Source organism: Anomaloglossus baeobatrachus, chromosome 2 (genome assembly GCF_048569485.1).
Source record: "Anomaloglossus baeobatrachus isolate aAnoBae1 chromosome 2, aAnoBae1.hap1, whole genome shotgun sequence".
In the NCBI taxonomy this organism is placed as follows: Eukaryota; Metazoa; Chordata; class Amphibia; order Anura; family Aromobatidae; genus Anomaloglossus; species Anomaloglossus baeobatrachus.
The window spans coordinates 795,837,452-795,860,357 of record NC_134354.1 but is presented as its reverse complement, the minus strand read 5'-3'; the positions used below and the strand labels follow the sequence as shown (position 1 = coordinate 795,860,357).

Genomic DNA, 22,906 nt, shown 5'->3' with positions numbered 1-22,906 from the left:
CATTTTAATCCAATGTTCCTAATCGTAATAACAGCAAAAGCGGGAGATCGGACCCAGAATCCAATCTTACATGGAAAGAGCTCGTAGATTCTGGGGGACGCCCCGGTGCAATCGGGAGATTCCTCATGTAGGTTTCCCATTATTGGTCGTCATTGGGAGAATCTCAGATCCTCAATACGGGGAAATCATTCTCCACAGATCAGTGATGTGATGATCTTCAGGCACACCAAGTGCAAATAAAATCCAGCAGCCGGTCATGTCATCTCCATAGTCATAGGTCGTAATGAAAAGCTTAGTGACTGTAAGTAAAGCATTGTTAAAGGGTCATAGGACGGCACCGGAGCCACAATTTCCTTAGTGTGTAATGGGACAACCAAAAACTAAATAGAAAAAAGCAAATTGGAGATAATTTCACTCAAAACTGCAGAAAGGGGACAGAATAGTTGTCCCCTCCTCTTAATATTTGGCTGCGCCCTTTGGAATAAAATCCTTCCATCAGTCGCCCTCTATAACCCTCCACAGCTTCTTCCTCCTCTCACCTGGAATCTCAGACTCTTCTTTATAAACTGCTCCAGGTCTCTCATATCTGAAGGTGTCTTCTCTCCTCTCCTCTCTTCTCTTGTCTTCTTTCCTCTTTTCTTCTCTCCCAGTTTTCAGATCTCTCCACAGGTGTGAATGGGGTTTAGATCCAGCCTCATTGCGGCCTCTTCAGTTTTTCATTTTACAAACTTCAGAATTTTTCATTAGATAAAAGTAAAATTATACATGTTTGGTGTCCATGAACTCATACTCACCTGGAAAATCATACTACCAGGTCAGTTTTACCATCTACATATATTTTAAAAAAAAACCCTGACCCCGCAGATTGAACAAGTGTGAATAGGTGCTAGCTGACAAAATATAGTAACTACAAGATGCATACAGCTGCCCACTAAAAAGCCAACAATGTATAAGGGAACTCTGGTATTGCATTACTGGAATAGGAATAAATGAAAAAAGCGATATTTAGTTTATGTATTGGCCAATGCATGTGAGCCCGGTCACCACGGCAAGGTAATCTCTGTAAACCGGGAACCTAACTTGAAATTTCACTATTGGGTTAAAAACATCCATGTCTGGGCAGCTAGACTCCTGCTTTAAAGGATTTGAATACAGCCTCGATGTTTTTAACCCAGATAGTGGAATTTCAAGTTAGGTTCTCAGTTTACAGAGATCACCTTGCCGTGGTGACTGGGCTCACATGCATTGGCAAATACATGCAGTAAATATCTCTTTTTTCATATATTCCTATAGCAGTAATGCAATGTCATTGTTCCCTTAAACACTGTTGGCTTTTTAGTGTGCAGCTGTATGCATCTAGTTTTACCATCTAGTGAACATGGTAAATAACACCCCCCCCCAAAAAAAAGAAATCGTCAAATTGCATTTTTTTTTCATTGTCACGGCACTTGGATTTTTGTTCCTATTTTAAAGTCCAATATGGGGCAGAATGAATGAGGTCATTCAAAAGTTCAACTCATCTTGTAAAAAACAAGCCATCATACTGCTATACTGACTGAAAAGTACAAAAGTTATGGCTCTGAGAAGAAGAGGAGAAAAGAAATGAAAATATTGTTCACAAATTTGTGTAAATCTGTTACTGAGCACTTTTCTGGGCGGAGATAATCATCCACCTCACAGGTGCGACAGATCAGGATGCTGATTGGACAGAAGGATTATTGCACAGGTGTGCCTTAGGCTGGACACAATAACAGGCCACTCTAAAATGTGCAGATTTACAGTATTGTAGAGTCCTGAGCCGTCCGAAAACCAGTCAGTATCTGGTGTGACCACCATTTGCCTCACACAATGCTTCACATCTCCTTCACATAGAGTTCATGAAGTTGGTGATTGTAGCCTGTGGATCGTTAGTCCTCTTCAATGTCTGTGCAAAGATGCTGGATATTGGCATGAACTGATCCAGACCCCCAAACATGCTGAATAGGGGACATGTCTGGTGACTATGCTGCCGTGCCAAGACCTGGGATGTTTTAGCTACCAGAAATTGTGTGTAGCTCCTACAACATGGGGCCGGGCATTATTGGTTGCACCATGAGGTGATGGTAATGGATAAGGCACAACAATGACCACAATCTCATCACAGGATCTCTGGGCATTCAGAATGGCATTAATAAAATGCACCTATGCTCATTGTCCGCAACATACGCCTGCCCATACCATAACCCCACGGCCACCATGGACCACTCCATCCACAATGCTCACATGAGCAAACTCCTCACCTACACAACACCGAACACGCAGTCTGCCATCTGCCTTGTACAGTGAAAAATGGGATTCATCCATGAAGAACAACCACTCCAACATGCCAGACGCCATCGAATGTGAACATTTGAACACTCAAGTCGGTTACAACAATGAACTTCAGTCAGGTGGAGACTCCAATGAGGAGGATGAGCTGCAGACAGGTGGAGAGGATGATGAGCAGTAGTCAGGTGGAGACCCCGATGAGGATGACGAGCTGCAGTCAGGTGGAGACCCCGGTGAGGAGGACGAGCTGCAGACAGGTGGAGAGGATGATGAGCAGTAGTCAGGTGGAGACTCCAATGAGGAGGATGAGCTGCAGACAGGTGGAGACCCTGATGAAGATGACGAGCTGCAGTCAGGTGGAGACCCCTATGGAGAAAACAAGCTACAGTGAAGTGGAGACCCCGATGAGGACGATGAGCTGCTGTCAAGTGGAGACCCCGATGAGGAGGACGAGCTGCAGTCAGGTGGAGACCCCAATGGGGACAATGAGCAGCAGTCAGGTGAGACCTCAATGAGGATGACGAGCTGCAGTCAGGTGGACACCCCAATAAAGATGATGAGCTGCAGTCAAGTGGAGACCCCGATGAGGACGATGAGCTGCAGTCAGGTGGAGACCCCGATGAGGATGACGACCTGCAGTCAGGTGGAAACCCCGATGAGGATGACGACCTGCAGTCAGGTGGAGACCCCGATGAGGAGGACGAGCTACAGTCCGGTGGAGACCCCGATGAGTAGGACGAGCTGCAGACAGATGGAGACCCCGATGAGGAGGACGAGCTGCAGACAGGTAGAGACCCCAATGGGGACAATGAGCAGCAGTCAGGTGAGACCTCAATGAGGATGACGAGCTGCAGTCAGGTGGACACCCCAATAAAGATGATGAGCTGCAGTCAAGTGGAGACACCGATGAGGAGGACAAGCAGCAGACAGGTGGAGACCGAGATGAAGATGACGAGCTGTAGTCAGGTGGAGCCCTCGATGAGAGAACGAGTAGCAGACAGGTGGAGACCCCGATGGGGACGACAAGCTGCTATTAAGTGGAGACCCCAATAAAGAGGATGAGCAGCAGTCAGGTGGAGACCCCGATAAAGAGGATGAGCTGCAGTCAGGTGGAGATCCTGATGAGAAGGACGAGCTGCAGTCAGGTGGAGATCCTGATGAGAGGACAAGCTGCAGTGAGGTGGACATCCTGTTTAGAGGACAAGCAGCAGTCAGGTGGAGACCCCGATGAGGACGACAAGCTGCTGTCAAGTGGAGACCCTGATGAGGAGGACGAGCAGCAGACAGGTGGAGATCCTGATGAGGACGACAAGCTGCAGTCAGGTGGAGATCCTGATGAGAGCACGAGCAGCAGTCATGTGGACATCCTGATGAGAGGACAAGCAGCAGTCAGGTGGAGACCCCGATGGAGACGACAAGCTGCAGTGAAGTGGAGACCCCAATGAGGAAGATGAGCTGCAGTCAGGTGGAAACCCCGATGAGGACATCGAGCAGCAGATGAGCTTCCATTAGACGGTTTCTGACAGTTTGGACAGAAATTCTTTGGTTTTGCACTGGTTGTTGCAGCAGCTCTCCAGGAGGCTGGTCTCAGAAGACCTTGGAGGTGAAGATGCTGGATGTGGAGGTTCTGGGCTGCTGTGGTTACACATGGTCTGTGGTTGTGAGGCCAGTTGGATGTGCTGCCAAACTCTCTGAAAAGCCTTTGGACACGGATTATGGTAGAGAAATGGACATTCAATTCACAGGTAACCGCTCTGGTGGATATTCAGAAAAACATTTGACTGTGACATTGTGCTGTGTGATAAAACTGCACATTTTAGAGTGGCCTTTTATTGTGGCCAGCCTAAGGCGCACCTGTGCAATAATCCTGCTGTCCAATCAGCATCTTGATATGTCACACCTGTGAGGTGGATGGATTATCTCAGTAACAGATTTAGACATATTTGTGAACAATATTTGACAGAAAAAGATCTTTTGTGTTCATAGAAAAAGTCTTAGATCTTTGAGTTCAGTTCTTGAAAAATGAGAGCAAAAACAAAAGTGCCGTGTTTATATTTTTATTCAGTGTATATTGGTTTGAGATTCGGGGGTGCACATATTTTTCATCACATGATGTGGTTGAGTACAGATGAAAATGTTGGTGTCGACCAGAGAACGTGACCATGCAGCAGATGTGACTGCTCTGATTTGTGCAGATCTCAGAGATTAACCTTCTTACTATAGATGTCCTGGTCTTAAGAGGAAAGTGACATCTGCTCCAGCACAAGCTCCAACATTGGTCAATTTCTTGGAGCTTTTGGGAAACATCTACATTGATGGATCTCTGAAGTAATCTAGTGGAGACCTCAGAGATTCATCTCATTTCTGCACTCTCTCGTAAGTCAGCGTGGTGATACACATGGAGCTGGTGGGTGGTTACGTCTCGGTTTCCATTTATCCACTTTGTATCATTAATGTTTCTGTTTTTAGATGCAGGAAACCTTTCCCAACGTGACTGCCGGTAATGATGTCAAACATGAGCGTATTCCACCCTGATTATTTCATCTTGCTGGGAATCTGTCAGGGCCAGGTGGACGGGCAGACCCAGGAGGTGGATCCACTGGGCCGAACTCCTAGATGGTAGTAAAGAGTCCGGTAGCTGGAGCACTATAAACAGCAGAACAGTCCGTGCACACGAGAATAGCGGAGAAGTCCCTGGGACCACGGAGTCACGGGTGGTAGTCCGGGTGACGCAGCTCTGGTTCGGAAGCCGAGATGATGTCAGGCGGGGTCCGGAACCTTTGGAGCGAGGTGATGAGTCACCGCAGGGATCCGGGATGGTGCGGACTGTCAGGATGGCAGATGGACAGCGTTCGGGGTTCGGGATACGGCAGGACTGGATGGCGAGGCAGGCACGGCTCTACGAGAGAGATAGGTAAGTACATGCACAGAAACACCAGGAGACCTGACTCCTAGCTTAGGAAACACGAAGATCAGGCCCCGCCCCCTTGGACAATAACCCCCTTTATACCCTGTACCTGTTTAGTCTCATTTCCTGTTAATGGACGCTGGCCCTTTAAGAAAGGGTCAGTGACCGCGCGCGCGCCCTAATGCGCATGCGCGCCGCCCGGGTGCCAGAAGCCAGGGAAGGAGGCTGCGAGGAGGACGCAGGGGAGCCGGCCAGGGCCTGGGAAGCCGTCGGGCGCCGGGATCGGAGACCAGGGGGCCTGGGAAGGACGGGCACCAGAGGCTGGAGAGCGGGAAGCGTGGCAGGTGAGCCGGGGAGCGGGGGTGAGGACCCGGGGAGCGGAACCGAGGACCCGGGGAGCGTGACAGTACCCCCCCCCCACGCCCCCCTCCCCGCAACCGGGACATGAAGGCACGGATCAGAGGAGTGCCCACGTTCTCCCTGGGCTCCCAGGACCTATCCTCAGGACCATACCCTTCCCAGTCCACCAGGAAGAACTGTCGACCTCGTACGGTCTTCATGGCCACGATATCCCTTACCGCATAGATGTCGTCATCGGCAATAGGTGGAGGAGCCGGACTGGCAGCAGCGGAGAAGGGACCAAGGAAAACCGGCTTGAGCAGGGAGACGTGGAATGAGTTGGGTATCCTCATCGTGGCCGGGAGCTGTAGCTTGTAGGAGACCTCATTGATCTTGTTGAGGACTTTAAACGGCCCAATGTAGCGAGGACCCAGCTTGTATGATGGTATCTTCAGGCGGACGTACTGGGAAGCAAGCCAGACGAGATCTCCAGGAGAGAAACACGGAGGGTCCAGACGTTTCCTGTCAGCGTGTCTTTTCATCCGCAGGGAAGCACGCCCAAGGGACGCCTTGACAGAGTCCCAAATGGTTGCAAAGTCACGGGCTACTGTATCTGCAGCAGGGACATCCGAAGAAGGAGATACAGGCAATGGGATGGAAGGCTGAAGTCCGTAAACGACATGGAAGGGAGAGCTGGAGGAGGACTCACTGACGTGGTGGTTGTGGGAGAATTCAGCCCAGGGAAGAAGAGCGGACCAGTCGTCGTGATGGGCGTTAACATAGTGACGTAAGAAAGAGGTCAAGATTTGATTGACCCTCTCTACCTGGCCATTAGACTGAGGATGGTATGCAGATGAAAAGTCCAGAGTCACTCCCAGATGTTTACAGAGAGCCCTCCAGAAGCGGGAGGTGAACTGAGTTCCTCTGTCGGATACGATGTGTAATGGAAAGCCATGCAAGCGGAAGATGTGTTGTATAAAGGCGTCCGCGAGTTCCTGAGCAGAGGGCAGTCCAGCCATAGGGACGAAATGGGCCATTTTAGAGAACCGGTCCACCACGACCCATATGACTGTGTGTCCGGAGGACAATGGCAAGTCCGTAATAAAGTCCATTGCTATGTGTTGCCACGGAACTGACGGTATCGGCAGAGGCAGAAGACGGCCATATGGGAGGTGTTTGGGCGTCTTGTTCCTGGCACAAGAGGAACAGGCGGATACAAAAGCAGCGACGTCCGTGCGAAGGGATGGCCACCAGTAATGACGTACAATCGCACCCCATGTCTTTTTCTGACCAGCATGACCGGCTGTTTTCGAGGCATGTCCCCAGTGTAACACTTTTTCCCTGTCTACCTCGGAGACATAGGTCTTCCCAGGCGGTATCTGGGCCAGGGTGACAGGGGCCACCGGAATGATTTTACTAGGACAAATGATGGGTTGGGTAGTCTCTTCCTCCTGCTCCATGGGCATGAAAGACCTGGACAAGGCATCAGCACGTACATTCTTGTCCGCGGGTCGGAAGTGAAGCTGGAAATCAAACCTGGCAAAGAATAGGGACCACCTGGCTTGCCGTGGGTTCAGTCGCTGAGCGGACCGCAGGTATTCCAAGTTCTTGTGGTCCGTGTAAATAATCACGGGGTACACTGCCCCTTCCAGGAGGTAGCGCCATTCCTCCAAAGCCAGTTTGACTGCCAAGAGCTCTCGGTCACCGATGGTGTAGTTGCGTTCAGGCGCTGAGAAGCCCTTGGAGAAGAATCCGCAAGTCACCATCTTCCCGGAGGAGGACTTTTGCATGAGCACTGCTCCGGCTCCTGAGGAGGAGGCATCCACCTCCAAGGTGAACTGGCGGTTTAACTCCGGACGGTGAAGTACAGGAGAGGAGGCAAATGCCCGCTTCAGAGAGCCAAACGCGGCGTCAGCCGCAGGTGACCAGTCCTTTGGATTAGCCTCCTTCTTAGTCAGGGCGGAGAGAGGAGCAGTCAAGGCAGAGAAGTGAGGGATAAACTGGCGGTAGTAGTTGGCGAATCCCAGGAAGCGTTGGATTGCCTTCAGTCCAGAAGGAGGAGGCCAGTTGAGAATGGCGGAGACCTTCTTGGGATCCATCTGCAGTCCGGTATCAGAGATGATGTACCCCAGGAAGGGGAGAGAAGACTGCTCAAAGACACACTTCTCATACTTTGCGTACAGACGATTCTCTCTCAGTCTTTGTAGAACCAGCTGTACGTTTTCTCTGTGGGTTTGGAGGTCCGGAGAGAAGACAAGGATGTCATCTAGATACACTACCACACAGATGTAGAGAAGGTCCCGGAACACGTCGTTCACCAGTTCTTGAAAGACGGCAGGAGCGTTACACAGGCCGAAGGGCATCACGCAGTATTCATAATGTCCATCGCGCGTATTGAACGCGGTTTCCATTCGTCACCAGAGCGGATGCGGACCAGATTGTAAGCACCCCGAAGATCCAGCTTGGTGAACACACGAGCTCCTCTAAGCCGGTCAAACAATTCGGGAATGAGCGGCAGTGGGTACTTGTTTTTTACGGTGATTTGATTCAAACCCCGGTAGTCTATGCATGGGCGTAAGTCGCCCTCTTTCTTCTTGACAAAGAAGAAACCTGCTCCAGCAGGAGAGGAGGATCTCTGAATGAACCCCCTTGCCAGGCTCTCTGAGATGTAAGCAGACATGGCCCTTGTTTCGGCTGGAGATAAAGGATATATCCGTCCTCGTGGTGGTGTTGTTCCTGGGAGCAGGTCGATGGCACAATCGTATGGACGATGTGGCGGCAGTACCTCGGATTCCTTTTTATCAAAAACATCTGCAAAGGACCAATAGGCCGAGGGCAGCCCCGGTAGGTTCTCTGGAACCGGAGGTCGTCGGATGGGTTGTATGGACTTTAGGCACCTCTCATGACACGAAGAGCCCCATCGGGTGATTTCGCCAGTGCCCCAACTGACTGATGGTTCGTGTGTCCGCAACCATGGAAGTCCCAGCAGGATCTGGTGGGACATGTGTGGGAGGACGTAGAAAGCGATGTTCTCGGTGTGAAGGGCACCGATACGCAGTTCGACCGGCCTGGTGATCCAGGAGATGGTGTCAGAGAGGGGTCTCCCATCCACCGAGGCAATCACTAGGGGCTTGGCGAGTGGAATAACAGGCACCCGGTACTTGTCCACCGTGGTCTGCTGGATGAAATTGCCTGCTGCCCCGGAATCGAGGTAGGCATCAGCCGTGAACCGCGTCTCTCCCGTTGTCACTTGCACTGTCCATGTAACCGGGTCAGAGAGAGTCCCAGCACCTAGGGTGGCCTCTCCTACCAACCCTAGGCTTTGGAGTTTCCCGGCCTCTCTGGACAGGAGCGTAGCAGGTGTGTGCCCTCACCGCAGTAAAAGCAGAGATCGTTGGCGAGCCGCTCTGCTCGACGTTGTTCAGACTGACGCACTCGGTCGATCTGCATGGGCTCGTGGACGGGAGCCCCAGCTGTCGATGACTGAAGTACGGAGGGTTTCTGCGGAGGAGGGGAATGCCGTACCGGACGTCTCTCACGGGACGCTTCCTTGGATCGCTCCTGAAAGCGAATGTCCACTCGAGTCGCTAGGGCAATCAGGGCATCTAGGGTGGTCGGTACGTCACGACCCGCCAGCTCGTCTTTAATTCGCCCTGAGAGTCCTTCCCAGAAGGCGGCGGTTAGGGCCTCGTTGTTCCACCCTAGTTCTGAGGCCAGGGTGCGAAACCGGATCGCGTATTGACCCACCGTCAGAGTCCCCTGACGTAAGCAGAGAAGAGACGAAGCAGACGCGGAGGCGCGTCCGGGCTCATCGAAGGTACCACGGAATGCCTGCAGGAAGTCCTGGATGTTCGTGGTCACAGGATCCCCCTTCTCCCACAAGGGGTTCATCCACGCCAGTGCCTCACCCTCTAGATGGGACATGATGAAGGCGACCTTGGCTTGGTCGGAGGCAAACAAATGCGGCAGCTGCGTGAAATGGAGGGAGCATTGGTTTAAGAATCCCCTGCAGGTCTTGGGGTCTCCGGCGTACCGGGGTGGTGAAGCCAACCGAAGTCTGGTGGTATCTGAAGAAGTCGCCACAGGAGCTGGAGCCGTGGCTTGACTAGTGGAAGCCCGGGATGTTGAAGTCGTAACTGCCGCTTGTAGCGTGTTCAGGCGGGCGTCCACAGAAGACATGAATTGCAGCATGCGGGTCTGAGTCTCACGCTGGCGTTGGAGTTCCTCCTGTATGGCTGCTAGTGCTGCAGCGGGATCCATGGCCTGATCTTACTGTCAGGGCCAGGTGGACGGGCAGACCCAGGAGGTGGATCCACTGGGCCGAACTCCTAGATGGTAGTAAAGAGTCCGGTAGCTGGAGCACTATAAACAGCAGAACAGTCCGTGCACACGAGAATAGCGGAGAAGTCCCTGGGACCACGGAGTCACGGGTGGTAGTCCGGGTGACGCAGCTCTGGTTCGGAAGCCGAGATGATGTCAGGCGGGGTCCGGAACCTTTGGAGCGAGGTGATGAGTCACCGCAGGGATCCGGGATGGTGCGGACTGTCAGGATGGCAGATGGACAGCGTTCGGGGTTCGGGATACGGCAGGACTGGATGGCGAGGCAGGCACGGCTCTACGAGAGAGATAGGTAAGTACATGCACAGAAACACCAGGAGACCTGACTCCTAGCTTAGGAAACACGAAGATCAGGCCCCGCCCCCTTGGACAATAACCCCCTTTATACCCTGTACCTGTTTAGTCTCATTTCCTGTTAATGGACGCTGGCCCTTTAAGAAAGGGTCAGTGACCGCGCGCGCGCCCTAATGCGCATGCGCGCCGCCCGGGTGCCAGAAGCCAGGGAAGGAGGCTGCGAGGAGGACGCAGGGGAGCCGGCCAGGGCCTGGGAAGCCGTCGGGCGCCGGGATCGGAGACCAGGGGGCCTGGGAAGGACGGGCACCGGAGGCTGGAGAGCGGGAAGCGTGGCAGGTGAGCCGGGGAGCGGGGGTGAGGACCCGGGGAGCGGAACCGAGGACCCGGGGAGCGTGACAGAATCCCGGGCCTGGAGGACTTGCATCTCTTGCTCTCCATCCCCTTCTCCATCATGTATGTGATCGCTTTGTTTGGTAATTCCACGTTAATGATCGTCATTGCCACCAATGAGCATCTCCACCAGCCCATGTACATCTTCCTGACGATGCTGACGGCCACGGACATTCTTCTCAGCTCCTCTGCCGTTCCAAAGACCCTCAGTATATTCTGGTTCAATTCTCATGAAATTCTCTTTGATTGTTGCCTAATTCAGATCTTCTCCATCCATTACCTCTTTGTTATAGAGTCGTCCATCCTTCTGACCATGGCTTATGACCGATACATTGCTATCTGCTCCCCGCTGACCTACACAACCACCATAACAGCTTCATTCATCAGGAGGACATCACTTGTAGCCATTATCAGGGCCTTCTGTATCATCACTCCTCTCGTGCTTCTTCTCAATCGACTTCCATATAATGAAAGCAACACAATCGCTCACACTTACTGCGAACACATAGCAATGGCACGCAAGGCCACTGCGGACATCACTGTCAATAGTGTCTATGGCTTGGTGGCTGCATTTTCCTCCACAGGAGTAGACATGATCCTCATCGCTGTGTCCTACGGGGTTATCATTAGGACAGTTATGAGCCTTCCGTCCTCTGAGACTCGATCAAAGGCCTTCCATACAAGCATATCTCATGTGTGCGTCATCCTTCTCTTCTACATACCGGCTTTCTTTTCTTTCATTGCCCACCGGGCTGGCCAAGGTAAAATCCCTCCATCTGCTCACATCCTACTGGCCAATCTCTACGTCATCATCCCTCCAATGATGAACCCCATAATCTATGGAATCAAAACCAAAGAGATAAGAAACAGGTTGGCCATCATGGTGTGTAAGAACAAGAGGAGAAATTCCTTCTCTGTCTTCAATCTTGGCCAGAAGATCGGAACCTTTTAGAGATGCTTCACCTCGAATGGCCAAAGAGGAAAGATGTGGAGAAAGTCCCATTAGGCATCATATCAATATTATAAGTACTATAAATTTTATACTTGTACCATCCCGAGTCCATAATCTCATCACACATGGGATGCGTCATCTCCTATGAGGCCTCATGTACTGAGAACCATGTGGTGGACTGAGTGAACTATGACAAGCACTATTCTAGGTCCTCAAGCCACCATTACATACATGAAAATAAGAAAAAAGAAACTAAAGAGTAAATATCTGTAGTTATTATTATCATTATTATATAATCCAGTGTCTCCGCCATTGTAGAGGGTGAGTAATAAATCACAGTCTGTGTTTCGCTGGGTATGTTTATTCGTTATATCAAAGTCCACACCGCAATATCATAGAATATGACCTCAGCCCCGCGTTCAGCACATATACACCAATAAAGGCTCGAGATGTATAGTGTATCGTCCTCATTCCCCTGGTGGAGCTAAAAGTCTAAGTGCACAGAGCATCCGGGCCTACTGTCGGGGACATCTGCTCCTGCAGCAATCACCCACCGGCCTGCAAGGATCCAACAATCTGCACATCCTGAGCTCCCTGATGCATGAATAAAATGCAAGAAAAAGCCGTGAAGACTGACAGAGAAAGATGAAGACAAATCTAGCTAATAATATGGATATTCCAGGAGGGATGATTGACAGCTGGTATGAGCATTGCTGCTTATCTACGTCACTGACGTGTACCGAGGTCACATATGAGGGGCGAGAGGTTAATATGACCGAGGAGCCGACCAGGGGATGTGGGATCAGACGTAATAAATCTGCAGCATCTCCATCACGGTGCGGTATAATACACACCCCGGCTGCTGCAGAACCTCTTTTTCAGGAAGAAGGGGCAGCGTTGTGCCATTATCCTGTGATATAAGGGGACTGTAGTGAAACGTCTCTATCCTAATAGTCATGGAGTTCAGCACCACGAGGGTTAACATGCCGCGTCCCTGGCGCTCGCTGTGAGGTTCTCCGTAGCTCCACCGCTCCCAGTGGTTTATATCCAGGTTATAAAACGCGCGCGCTGTAAGGAGCGAGATTGTCTGAGGCCCCGGAGGCGCCGGTGACAGACACCTCAGAGGATGAGATCGGGGTGAAGCCCAGGACGCGGCTCGGGCTCTGTGCTGCGCAGGTCAGTGCCGAATATTCCCTATCATTACCAGGAATAAGAAGAAATAACAGGGGCGGCAGCCAGGAGGGGCCCAGGAGCCGAACACGGGGCCCCTGATGTCCGAGAGCCCATGATAGCCCGGCCTGTGTCTGTGACAGAGGTGATGTGGCCCCCTGATCCCACAGGGCCCCGGCGCGGCTACACAGATTACATCGCGTTATGTCCGATTTATGGCCCTGTATTCAGACCCTCCCCACAAACGCTCCACAGCTGTGGTTGAAAATTAGGACACCGACACGTTTGGTTTTTAATGTGGCGCCCCTGACCCGGTCAGGCACCACTGAGTACTACACCCATGCTGGGACAGTACTTCCAGGTAATCCAAAGGCTGGAATAGAGTGTGTACGCTCAGACACATAGCATCCAGGTCTCCCACACCAGTAGATGGGACACTTGTGCAGTCTCTAGAGGAGGCTGGCCTTCAATTCTTATCAAGGGGTGTAGCGGAGGGGCTGGGAGCTAGAGTGCAGAGGCTGTCAGGAAAGGCGGAGGAGAGCCAGTCTGGTAGTGGTGAGCGGCGGTTGCCAGGGTGACGCACGCGGCCACTAGTCAGACCCTGCGCGAGTGTAGTGACAGTTAGTGGGGGAGAACGGTCACTTGGTGGAGGACGCGGAGAGAGAAGGTGCTCCCGGTGACTAGGCACGTACGGGGAACAGGTCCCTAGAGGAGACTCTAGTTTAACTATCTGCTAAACCTGGCCGGTGAGGGGAACTACATGTACCTCACCAACCTCACAGAGTCCGAGCCTCAGCAGCAACTCAGGGACCCATAAGGAGACAGAGCCTGGAGCCATCTCACCTGGTCCATGCTGCCGGCAAACGGGCCAAACACAGGGGAGAAAAGGCAGTTGCGACTCCCTGGATAGACCCCTAAGGTATTCCAAGTCAGGGGGTTATCCGAAAACAGAAGTGCTAGGAAGGCGAGCTAACAGTGACCCTCAGACTGGCCTGAAGGAGACCTGGTTCATCGCTGCATCGCCCGGGTGAGCTCACAGCAACAACTGAAAGTGAGTAAAAAACAGTTGAAAGACTTTCGGACTCAGTCTCTGTTATTTTGGACCCTGCTACCCTGCTCACCTGAGCCCCTGGGGCCTGCCTCACTCATGGGAGGCTACATCACCTGGCTGCAGAAGCCATCAGCCCCAGAAGCTCACAAAACCTGCAGCGGCGGTCATTCATATTACTGACCGCAAGCCGTGAGTGGCGTCACGACACATTTAAAATAACTGACATTACCTGTTGCCAGACTTTACAAGACCTGTGGCGTCCCCGAACAGGATCACCACCCCTGGGGCGTCACATCTTCATTTGGTGTCACGAACAGGATCACCACCCCTGGGGCGTCACATCTTCATTTGGTGTCACGAACAGGATCACCACCCCTGGGGCGTCACATCTTCACTTTTCCTCCTCAGTGTTTTTCTCACTTTTAGGGTATGTTCCCATGTTGCAGACTTGGGGACATATTTTCTGCATCAAAAACTGCATCTCTTGGAAGATAAAAAGCTGCAGAAAAAGAGCGCTCGTTTGTTGAAGCAGTTTTGCATTTTTTGATGCGTTTTTCGATGCGGTTTCTTTATGCATTGTGATAAGAAAAACACTGGGAAAAAAACGCAGAAATAATTGATAGGGGAATTGTTTTGTGCAGATTTTTTTCTGCACCAAAATCTGCAAGGACAAAATCTGAAACGTGTGCCAGCACTTCAGGATTCTCATAGACTTTGGGATGTCATTTTCCCTTGAAAGACTGATTAAAATCTGCAAGAAAAAATGCATAAAAAAACGCTAAAAAAGGCAGTATGTGCACTCAGCCTTACTCGGCTGTTTCTATTGTTACTAATGGACAATTCTAAACATTCCATATATTGTTACAATTTTCCTGAGAAATCCATCTCTCCATGTGGAGACCATTATAGGAGGTCTGGAGGATAACAAAAATAAGGAAAATGGTTACAGATCTCTCCTCTACAAAAACGCAAGCCATCTCTGAAACTAAAGGATGTAGGAACCCTACAAGTCAAGGCAGCCAAGCCACTGAGGAAATCAGCCAAACAGGTTCTTCTCCATAAGGCCTGCGACACACATCCGTGCCGCCAGTACGTGTTTGTCATTTTTTACACGTACCGGCGGCACAGAGACACGTTAAGCAATGCTACCCTATGGTAGCAGGCACACACACGTAAAACCACACGGAACGTGTGTCTGTGTGCGTTTGTATGTGTGTGCGTTTTTCAAAGCGCTGACATGTTAGTGTTTTCTCCGGCAGAACGGGTGTCACACGGCCCGCACCCGTACCACACGGGTGTAGTGTGGATGCGGTCCCGTGTGACACGCGCCGGAGAAAACACACGTGTCAGTGAAAAAAACCCAAAACATTAACTCACCTTCTCCAGCCCTCCTGTCTCTGCCGCTGCTGCCTCTTGCTGCCGACCGCCGCTCATTACTCTCATTTAATATTCTCTTCACTGCCTGACAGCAGCAGCAGCGAGGAGACGGGAGGGCTGGAGACCGAGGATCAGCACCACGGACAGCAGCGCGGACAGCAGGAAGGACCAGGTGAGTATGATAATTACCGATTCTACGTGTGCTATCACGGATAGCACACGTAGAACACACGTGGCCCGCACGTACCAGAGACACGTACTTACCTGCACGCAACACGCAGGGGAAATACGTGTCTCTCGGTACGTGCGTGATTTTCACGTGAGTGTGGCAGAGGCCTAAGAGAGAGTTCTTCTGGAGCTGTTTTGGGTTAGGGTTCCATGTCACCATGTGGATCCCTGTTGCATCAGAGTTGGTGCTTTCCCTGCCAGGAAGGGTCAGAGGCCAAACTTGCAGTAAGTCCACTAGCACAGTCTCTAGATTTGGGGCCATTTGTCCATTATTTACCCTTAGCTCTCTCTAAGGTTTCAACCATGAGGAGTACTCACAGTTGTTCTGCCACTTTAGAGTAGATAAGATCAATCACTATCTGCCGTCCTACCTCTGCATGTCCTGTAATTTACAATCTTACAAACTATATAATACTATATAATCAAGATCATCTTTCTGGAAAGATGTTCTTCTAAAATCTTTCCATGGGACTCTCCTCCTCTAATAGCACCTTATTTTGGGATATGCTTTTCACTTTGGTTAGAAGTAGAGATGAGTGGATCGATCGGCAGAGGATTGGGCTGGTTTGGTTCCACCTAAATTCACACACTTTGATGTTCAGTAGGGCTATATCTAAGGTTAGGTCTAAGGTGTTACATCCAGGTGCTCCTTGACACCTCCCTTTTGTCTTTGTAATCCATCTTTTGTGCCCATGGAGCTTTATTCAGGAGAACATTCTTCTTGGTTGTTAGTTCTTCCAAGATTTAGACCTAGTGTTTCATCTATAACCAATTCCAATCTGGTCATTCTACTGCCCACATATCCAACATATTGCCATACCCCAAATATACAGCTCTGGCAAAAATTAAGAGACCACTTCCAAATTTTCCATTCTGAGTTTTGTCTTTACATTTTTGAGTAATCTGTAAATTGTTTTTTATTCTATAATCTACTGACGACGTCTCCGAATTTCCAAGCAATAAATTTAGTATTTTTTGAAAATGAGAAATGGTGAATATAACAGAAACATGCACAGAATGCACAGAATGCACAGAATGCACAGCGCTCTCACCTCACATAATGCACAGATTGCACAGAATGCACAGCACTCTCACCTCACATAATGCACAGACTGCACAGAATGCACAGCGCTCTCACCTCACATAATGCACAGAATTCACAGACTGCACAGCGCTCTCACCTCACATAATGCACAGACTGCACAGAATGCACAGCACTCTCACCTCAAATAATGCAAAGAAAACAAGGTCATCATCATTTACACACAACAATACTAATAATGTTTTACCTCAGGAAGATTCAGAGATCAGTATTCTGTGGAATAACCATGATGTTTAATCCCAGCTTTCCTGCGTCTTGGCCGCTTTCCTCCAGTCTTCACACTGCTTTTGGGTGCCCTTATGCCACTCCTGGTGCAGAAATGTAACCACTTCTTTGTTTGATGGTTTGTGACTATCCATCTTCCTCTTGATTTCATTCCAGGGGTTTTCAATGGGGTTCAGGTCTGGAGAATGGGCTGGCCATGACAGGGTTTTGGTGCGGTGTTCCTTCATCCACACATTGATTGACCTAGCTGTGTGGCATGGCGCATTGTCCTGCTGGAAAAAACAGTCCTCACAGTTGGGCAACATTTCCTGAGCAGAAAGAACTGTTTTTCTAGGATAACCTTGATTCATACATTCTTCACAAAGTTTAATCTGCCCAATTCCATCCTTGCTGAAGCATCCCCAGATCATCACCGATCCTCCACCAAATTTCACAGTGGGTGCAAAACACTGTGGCTTGTACACCTCTCCAGGTCTTTGTCTAAACATTAGAAGACCAGGTGTTGGGCAAATAAGGAATAACGTTTGGAACTCCATTCTATGTCTGAACTGGGTGCAAAAACCTAAAAAAACATCACTATGGGGAGATAAGGTATGCACACCAGTGACTATGCAAGGGGAATACATGAAATAGCAGAAACTGCTGTGTGAATACTGACATGAAAAATTCATGCGTAGTGTTGGGGCTCTATTGCATTGATCAATTCAGTAGCTAAATTTCTCTTTATTCACATGTTCATGGCAGTAATGCAGATTCCATTTTTCACATTTCATTCTTACAAATAGCTATTGGATTTTTCATGTCAGTATTCACACAGCAGTTTCTGCTATTCCATGTATTCCCCTTCCATAGTCACTGGTGTGCATACCTTATCTCCCCATAGTGATTTTTTTTTAGGTTTTTGCACCCAGTTCGGACTTAGAATGGAGTTCCAAACGTTATTCCTTATTTGTTAGTAGTTTTTCGTTTGTGAACCCTCCCCACACACACCTATTGCCAATCCACATCGTATATATAGCCTGGGTCTCAGCTTCCCATACACGGTAAGTTTTTTAACTGCATGAGAGGACACACACAAGCTAGGGACCCCAACGTAGAGAAATACTTTGGCGTAGTGTTGGGGTCTATTGCATTGATCAATTCAGTAGCTAAATTTCTCTTGATTCATATATTCATGGCAGTAATGCAGGTTCCATTTTTCACATTTCACTCTTACATATAGCTATTGAATTTTTCATGTCAGTATTCACACATCAGTTTCTGCTATTCCATGTATTCCCCTTACATAGTCACTGGTGTGCATACCTTATCTCCATATACAGGTGTTGGGCAAAGCTGAAAATTAGGTAAAGAAAATTCAACAAACATCTTTGTGAAGGACGTATGAATCAAATCGCATACAAGGCTATCTTGGAAAAACAGTGACTAATGTTGATTGCATTTACAGTGTCAAAAGGTTTTATGTGACAAATGTGAAATGTATGGAAAGTTGTAATGTTCACGAAACCATGCCTCCCATAAAGGGAAGAATTGTTATTATTCTTTTGCTTACACATATTTTGCAGTTGCCTTTGTAATGCCTTATTTTACAGCCCATGGACGTGTTGTGATGTGCTGTGGGGGTATGTGGCGCCCCTGCAGTTTCAAGCTCCACAGGGTACTGCACCTCACCGGAGGTGCAGTATTCACCTCGGATACGAAGGAGGTCGTCACCGGTTAACCACTAACAACATACTCAACCAACACATAACACGGGAGCTCTTCCACTGGGACTGGGCTAGGGTAGGTGCTGGGGTGGCCATCATGAGGTATGGGACCTCTTGCGCACTAGTTCAGGAACCTGGGAGGTGGGGCACCAACAGGGGTAGTTAGGAGCCAACACACTCAGAAGTCAGTCAGCTCCGGGCGCAGCAAGTGCCAAGTCGCACTCAGGAGGAGACAAGCAAAGACACGGATAGTTTGGGGCCCGTAGTCTGGAGCGGGAAGCTCGACCCAGGTTCTTAGGAAAGAAGGGGGATCCCAGGGTTCGCGGGAAGTGCAGAAGGCACCCGTGACCTGTTCCACGGCCCAGGAACTGAGATGGAAAGAAACCATCGAAAAGGAGATGCACAGAAGGAAACACCGGCCTCGACCCAAAGTATCTGGGATCGGCTGAAGCCCATCACAGTGCAGCCCGGTACTCCAATGGCGGTGTGCTTCCAGTGAGTAAAGAACTTACACTGCACCCTCTGTGTTGTCTCGTTAGTGCCGGCGCTCTTAACATCGTACCCCTGCACCATAGGCGACTACTACTCCCAACATCCTCCCTGGGGCCTAGCTCTACCTGTGGAGAGCTGCAACATCCATGCTGCATTACCATCCACCCCAGAAGAGAGAAAGCCTCAGCAGCGGCGGCTCCCATTATAGCCGCACACCACAGGTGGTCTTGAATAACTACTCCCATCGTCCCCAATCTCCCAGCCTTATTGACACCGCTGGGGTCACATAATCGGACAAGGCCTCCGCGGCGACCCAGGAGAAGAACCACGGCCTGGTGACGGGTAACCCACAGACCCCGTGGGCACGTCACCTTGGCCTCACGAACATGATTTCATGCCCGCAACAACTGGTACTGTGCGTCTCAAAGACTGTGCAAAACGTTTATTGAAAACAACTGTCGCCATTAACTGCACAGCACGGGCAAAGAGGGGCGTGTCTTTGTGGGAGGGATCCAGCGAAGCGCGTGAAGAGAGGACTGGCTGCCAGGAATAGGAGGATTGGCTGAAGATGTCGGTGGAGAACAAGGATCAGGTTGACCCAGCGATCGTAGTCGCAACACCTGAAGTGTTGATCTCACCGCACTGCACTTTGGAAACATGGTCACCGTAGAGCCCGGGGGAGTTGTAACCATTACATGCCTCTATTATGGGGGCTGTCGGATAATAAGGGAATGGAAGGCTATCTGACAGTCAGGGTCCACTGTGCAGAGCTCTGCTGCAGAGTATGGCAGAGGATAGGGAAAACCTGTACCACCAAAGCGGAACTGACACTGTTGCATCACAGTGTCACCAAGACCAATAGCGGCGGATACTGTTTAAGTCACAGCGACTACCTCTTATCATAACATAGGAGTGGAAATGCAAAAGAGTGAGGAATACAACATAAAAGTGCAAAGAAGTCTCACAGTCTGTGAGCGTGAAAGCACCTGTCTCAGTTAACAGTCACAGAGACTAAAGGCTGCTTTACACGGTACGACCGATTGTGCGATTCCACAATCGATCGTACCCGCCCCCGTCCTTTTTGCGTCACGGGCAAATCGCTGCCCGTGGCGCACAAAGTCGGTAACCCCCGTCACACATACTTACCTCTCGTACGACCTCGCTGTGGGCGGCGATCGTCCACTTCCTGGAGTGGGAGGGACGTTCGGCGTCACATCGACGTCACACGGCCGCCGGCCAATGGAAGCGGAGGGGCGGAGATGAGTGGGACGTAAACATCCCGCCCACCTCCTTCCTTCACAGAGCCGGCGGTGGCCGCGTGTCGCAGGTGAGCTGCTGTTCATCGTTCCCGGGGTGTCACACAGAGCGGCGTGTGCTACCACGGAAACGATGAACAACTAAATTAAACGATAATATGGAACCTAGCGAGCAGTACACGACTCACGATTTGTGAGCGATACTGCGTCGCTAGGAGGTGTCACACAGGCCGGCATCGCCAGCGATCCCGGATGTGCGTCACAAAAACCGTGACCCCGACGATCTATCGCACGATAGATTGTCTGGTGTAAAGCAGCCTTAAGTGTAGTGTGTGCAATATGGCACCTACCTATGTCCGCTCCACTTGTGGTGCAAGGATACGGACAGCAGCAAGGCTGCTAGCTTGAAACTCCTGCCTATGACCGCTCCCCTAGTGTGCGAGGATACGGACTGCTGCAGGAGGCAGCGTAGTGGAGCGTTACCCTAGAAGGCAACGACCACCTAACCCAGCTATGTCCGCTCCACTAAGGTGCGAGGACACGGACAACAGTACGGCTGAAAGGTACAGGAGCGCTACCCTATCGATAGCGCTCACCTCAGAGTAGAACCACAAGGCCCAGTCAGACCATGTGCAGCAAGCACCTGCCTATGTCCGCTCCACTAAGGTGCGAGGATACGGACCACAGCATAAGCTGCAAGGTACAAGAGCGTTACCCTACCGATAACGCTCACCTAGATAGAATAGGTGCCGCAAGGGACATGCATAGAGCGTCTACTCCTATGCAGGAACCAAGAGGACTGAGCGCCGAGCAGCGTGAGTCAGGGTCTTATATAGACTCCGTGCCTCATCCAAGATGGAGGACACCAGCCAATCCGCTGCGAGAATCGTCAGCAATGAGGTCACGCTGGCCTATCACAGAGCAAAGCGTCATAAGCACATGACCAGCGGCCAATCGGCTTAGAATGTGTCAGAGACATGTGACCTCGTGTCAGCGATGATGTCACCTGCACATGTGCAGTGGCTCCAAGATAGGACTTAGTCTCCAGTGCTCGCACATGCTCAGTAGCATGGAATCAGAACATAGTCTCCAGCGCCACACAGACCTGGGACCAAGATATAGCATAGCCAGACCACAGCAAAGGATAAGGAGACATGCAGATCCCCAGAAACGGGAACCGTAACACTCTCACCAGGTTGCCCTTGGCCTATCCGGCTCCCTGGGGAACCCAGTGTTGGAATTTCCTGTACCTGGAGCATGGTAATGGACAGCGGAGAAAAGTGCTCATGATTCAACCTTTAAGGAAAGGTCCCCTGGAGTATTGCCCAAGGGATGTGCCAGACCAGGGACCCACTGTCAACACGTCGAGTACCACCTATGACCAGGGAACCTGGACCTTGGAACCTGGCTCCAGAATATACTGGCGCATGAAAGACATGTGTGGTTGTAAGCAGAAGGGTGAGTCCCAGTATCAGGGGACTCAGACCATCCTGCCCATGGATTACCTGAAGCCCCGGAAGGTCTCAAGGTGGGATGCTGCCGAGAGGTGGTAGACTGTCATTCGGAATCCCCCTCCCCACATAATGGTTAAATAAATATAGAAGTATTTGATAAGTGTTGAAGTGGACGGCTGGGCCATCGGACTTGGTATGGCCAGGACTTTACTTGTAAATAATTTGCACCTGTTGTGCACTGAACCAGAATTAACAAGACCCGAAAACCTGTCGCTGTGCTGAAGGGGAGAAGCAGGGTCTGTAATGCTCTGAGCACACCCAGAGCCTACGTTGGGGGTTCAGGGCAGGTCCCCCATAATGTTGTTGTTGCTGCTAATCTGTTGCACTTGAATACAAAGTGGAAAAGTTTTATGTAAATTGGAAAACATTTTATGCACAAGTGAAAGTTTTGTTAAGGGAGGAATGTCTATTGCCCCAAAGTGAAGGTTTTATATTGAGAACTAATGTTGATTGCATTTACAGTGTCAAATGGTTTTATGTGACAAATGTGAAATATATAGAAAGTTGTAACGTTCACGAAACCATGCCTCCCATAAAGGGAAGAATTGTTATTATTCTTTTGCTTACACAAATTTTGCAGTTGCCATTGTAATGCCTTATTTAACAGCCCACGGACGTACTGTGATTCGCTGTCGGGGTATGTGGTGCCCCTGCGGTTTCAGGCGCCACAGGGCAGTGCACCTGTGACGCCCTGGGCAAGCCAGGGGTCACAGGTCACAACACCACACGCACCCCACATTCCCTGCAGGTACACCTAAGTCAAACAGAAATCCTTGTTGCCTTCCTCCAGGAGCTGGTGTCCACACCAGGGGGTGGGCCAGGCGGTTGGCTCCGCCCACCGAGGAGTTCACAGCTCTGGAGGCGGGAAAACCAGGCAGTTTAGCTTGAGAGTTGAAAGTAAAAGGAAGTGAAGTGAAGTGGTAAAGGAGGAAAGTAGGAGTAGTGACAGCAAGAAGCCTGAAGTTAGTCCGGGTGTGTGCCCCGGACTGAGACAGCAAGGTTGGCAGACGGCGGTGACCGTCTGCAGGCGAGACTGATTGGAGGTTGCCGAAAGGACCGTGGACGGGTGGTGACCCGGCAGTACCGGAGCGGTATACGAAGATTAGTCAGCACCAGGGCAGGGGCCTTTCGGATCCCGGCAAGGCTAGGAGTCGCCATAATTTGCCAAATCCGTCAGTGAAGGGGACGACTGTCTCCCAACAACCAAGTCCCGATTGAAGGCAACAGTCCAACCGTTAAGGGGAGACACCGCCACCG

General features: G+C 50.6%; 1 protein-coding gene across 1 annotated transcript; it reads left to right on the top strand.

Annotated features, from left to right (window-relative positions):
* Positions 1-8,061: 8,061 nt before the first annotated feature.
* On the top strand, positions 8,062-11,528 carry LOC142290112 (olfactory receptor 52Z1P-like). Its single transcript, XM_075334045.1, has 2 exons — positions 8,062-8,075; positions 10,586-11,528. The coding sequence occupies exons 1-2, from the start codon at positions 8,062-8,064 to the stop codon at positions 11,526-11,528; spliced, it is 957 nt and encodes a 318-aa protein (XP_075190160.1).
* Positions 11,529-22,906: the final 11,378 nt, after the last annotated feature.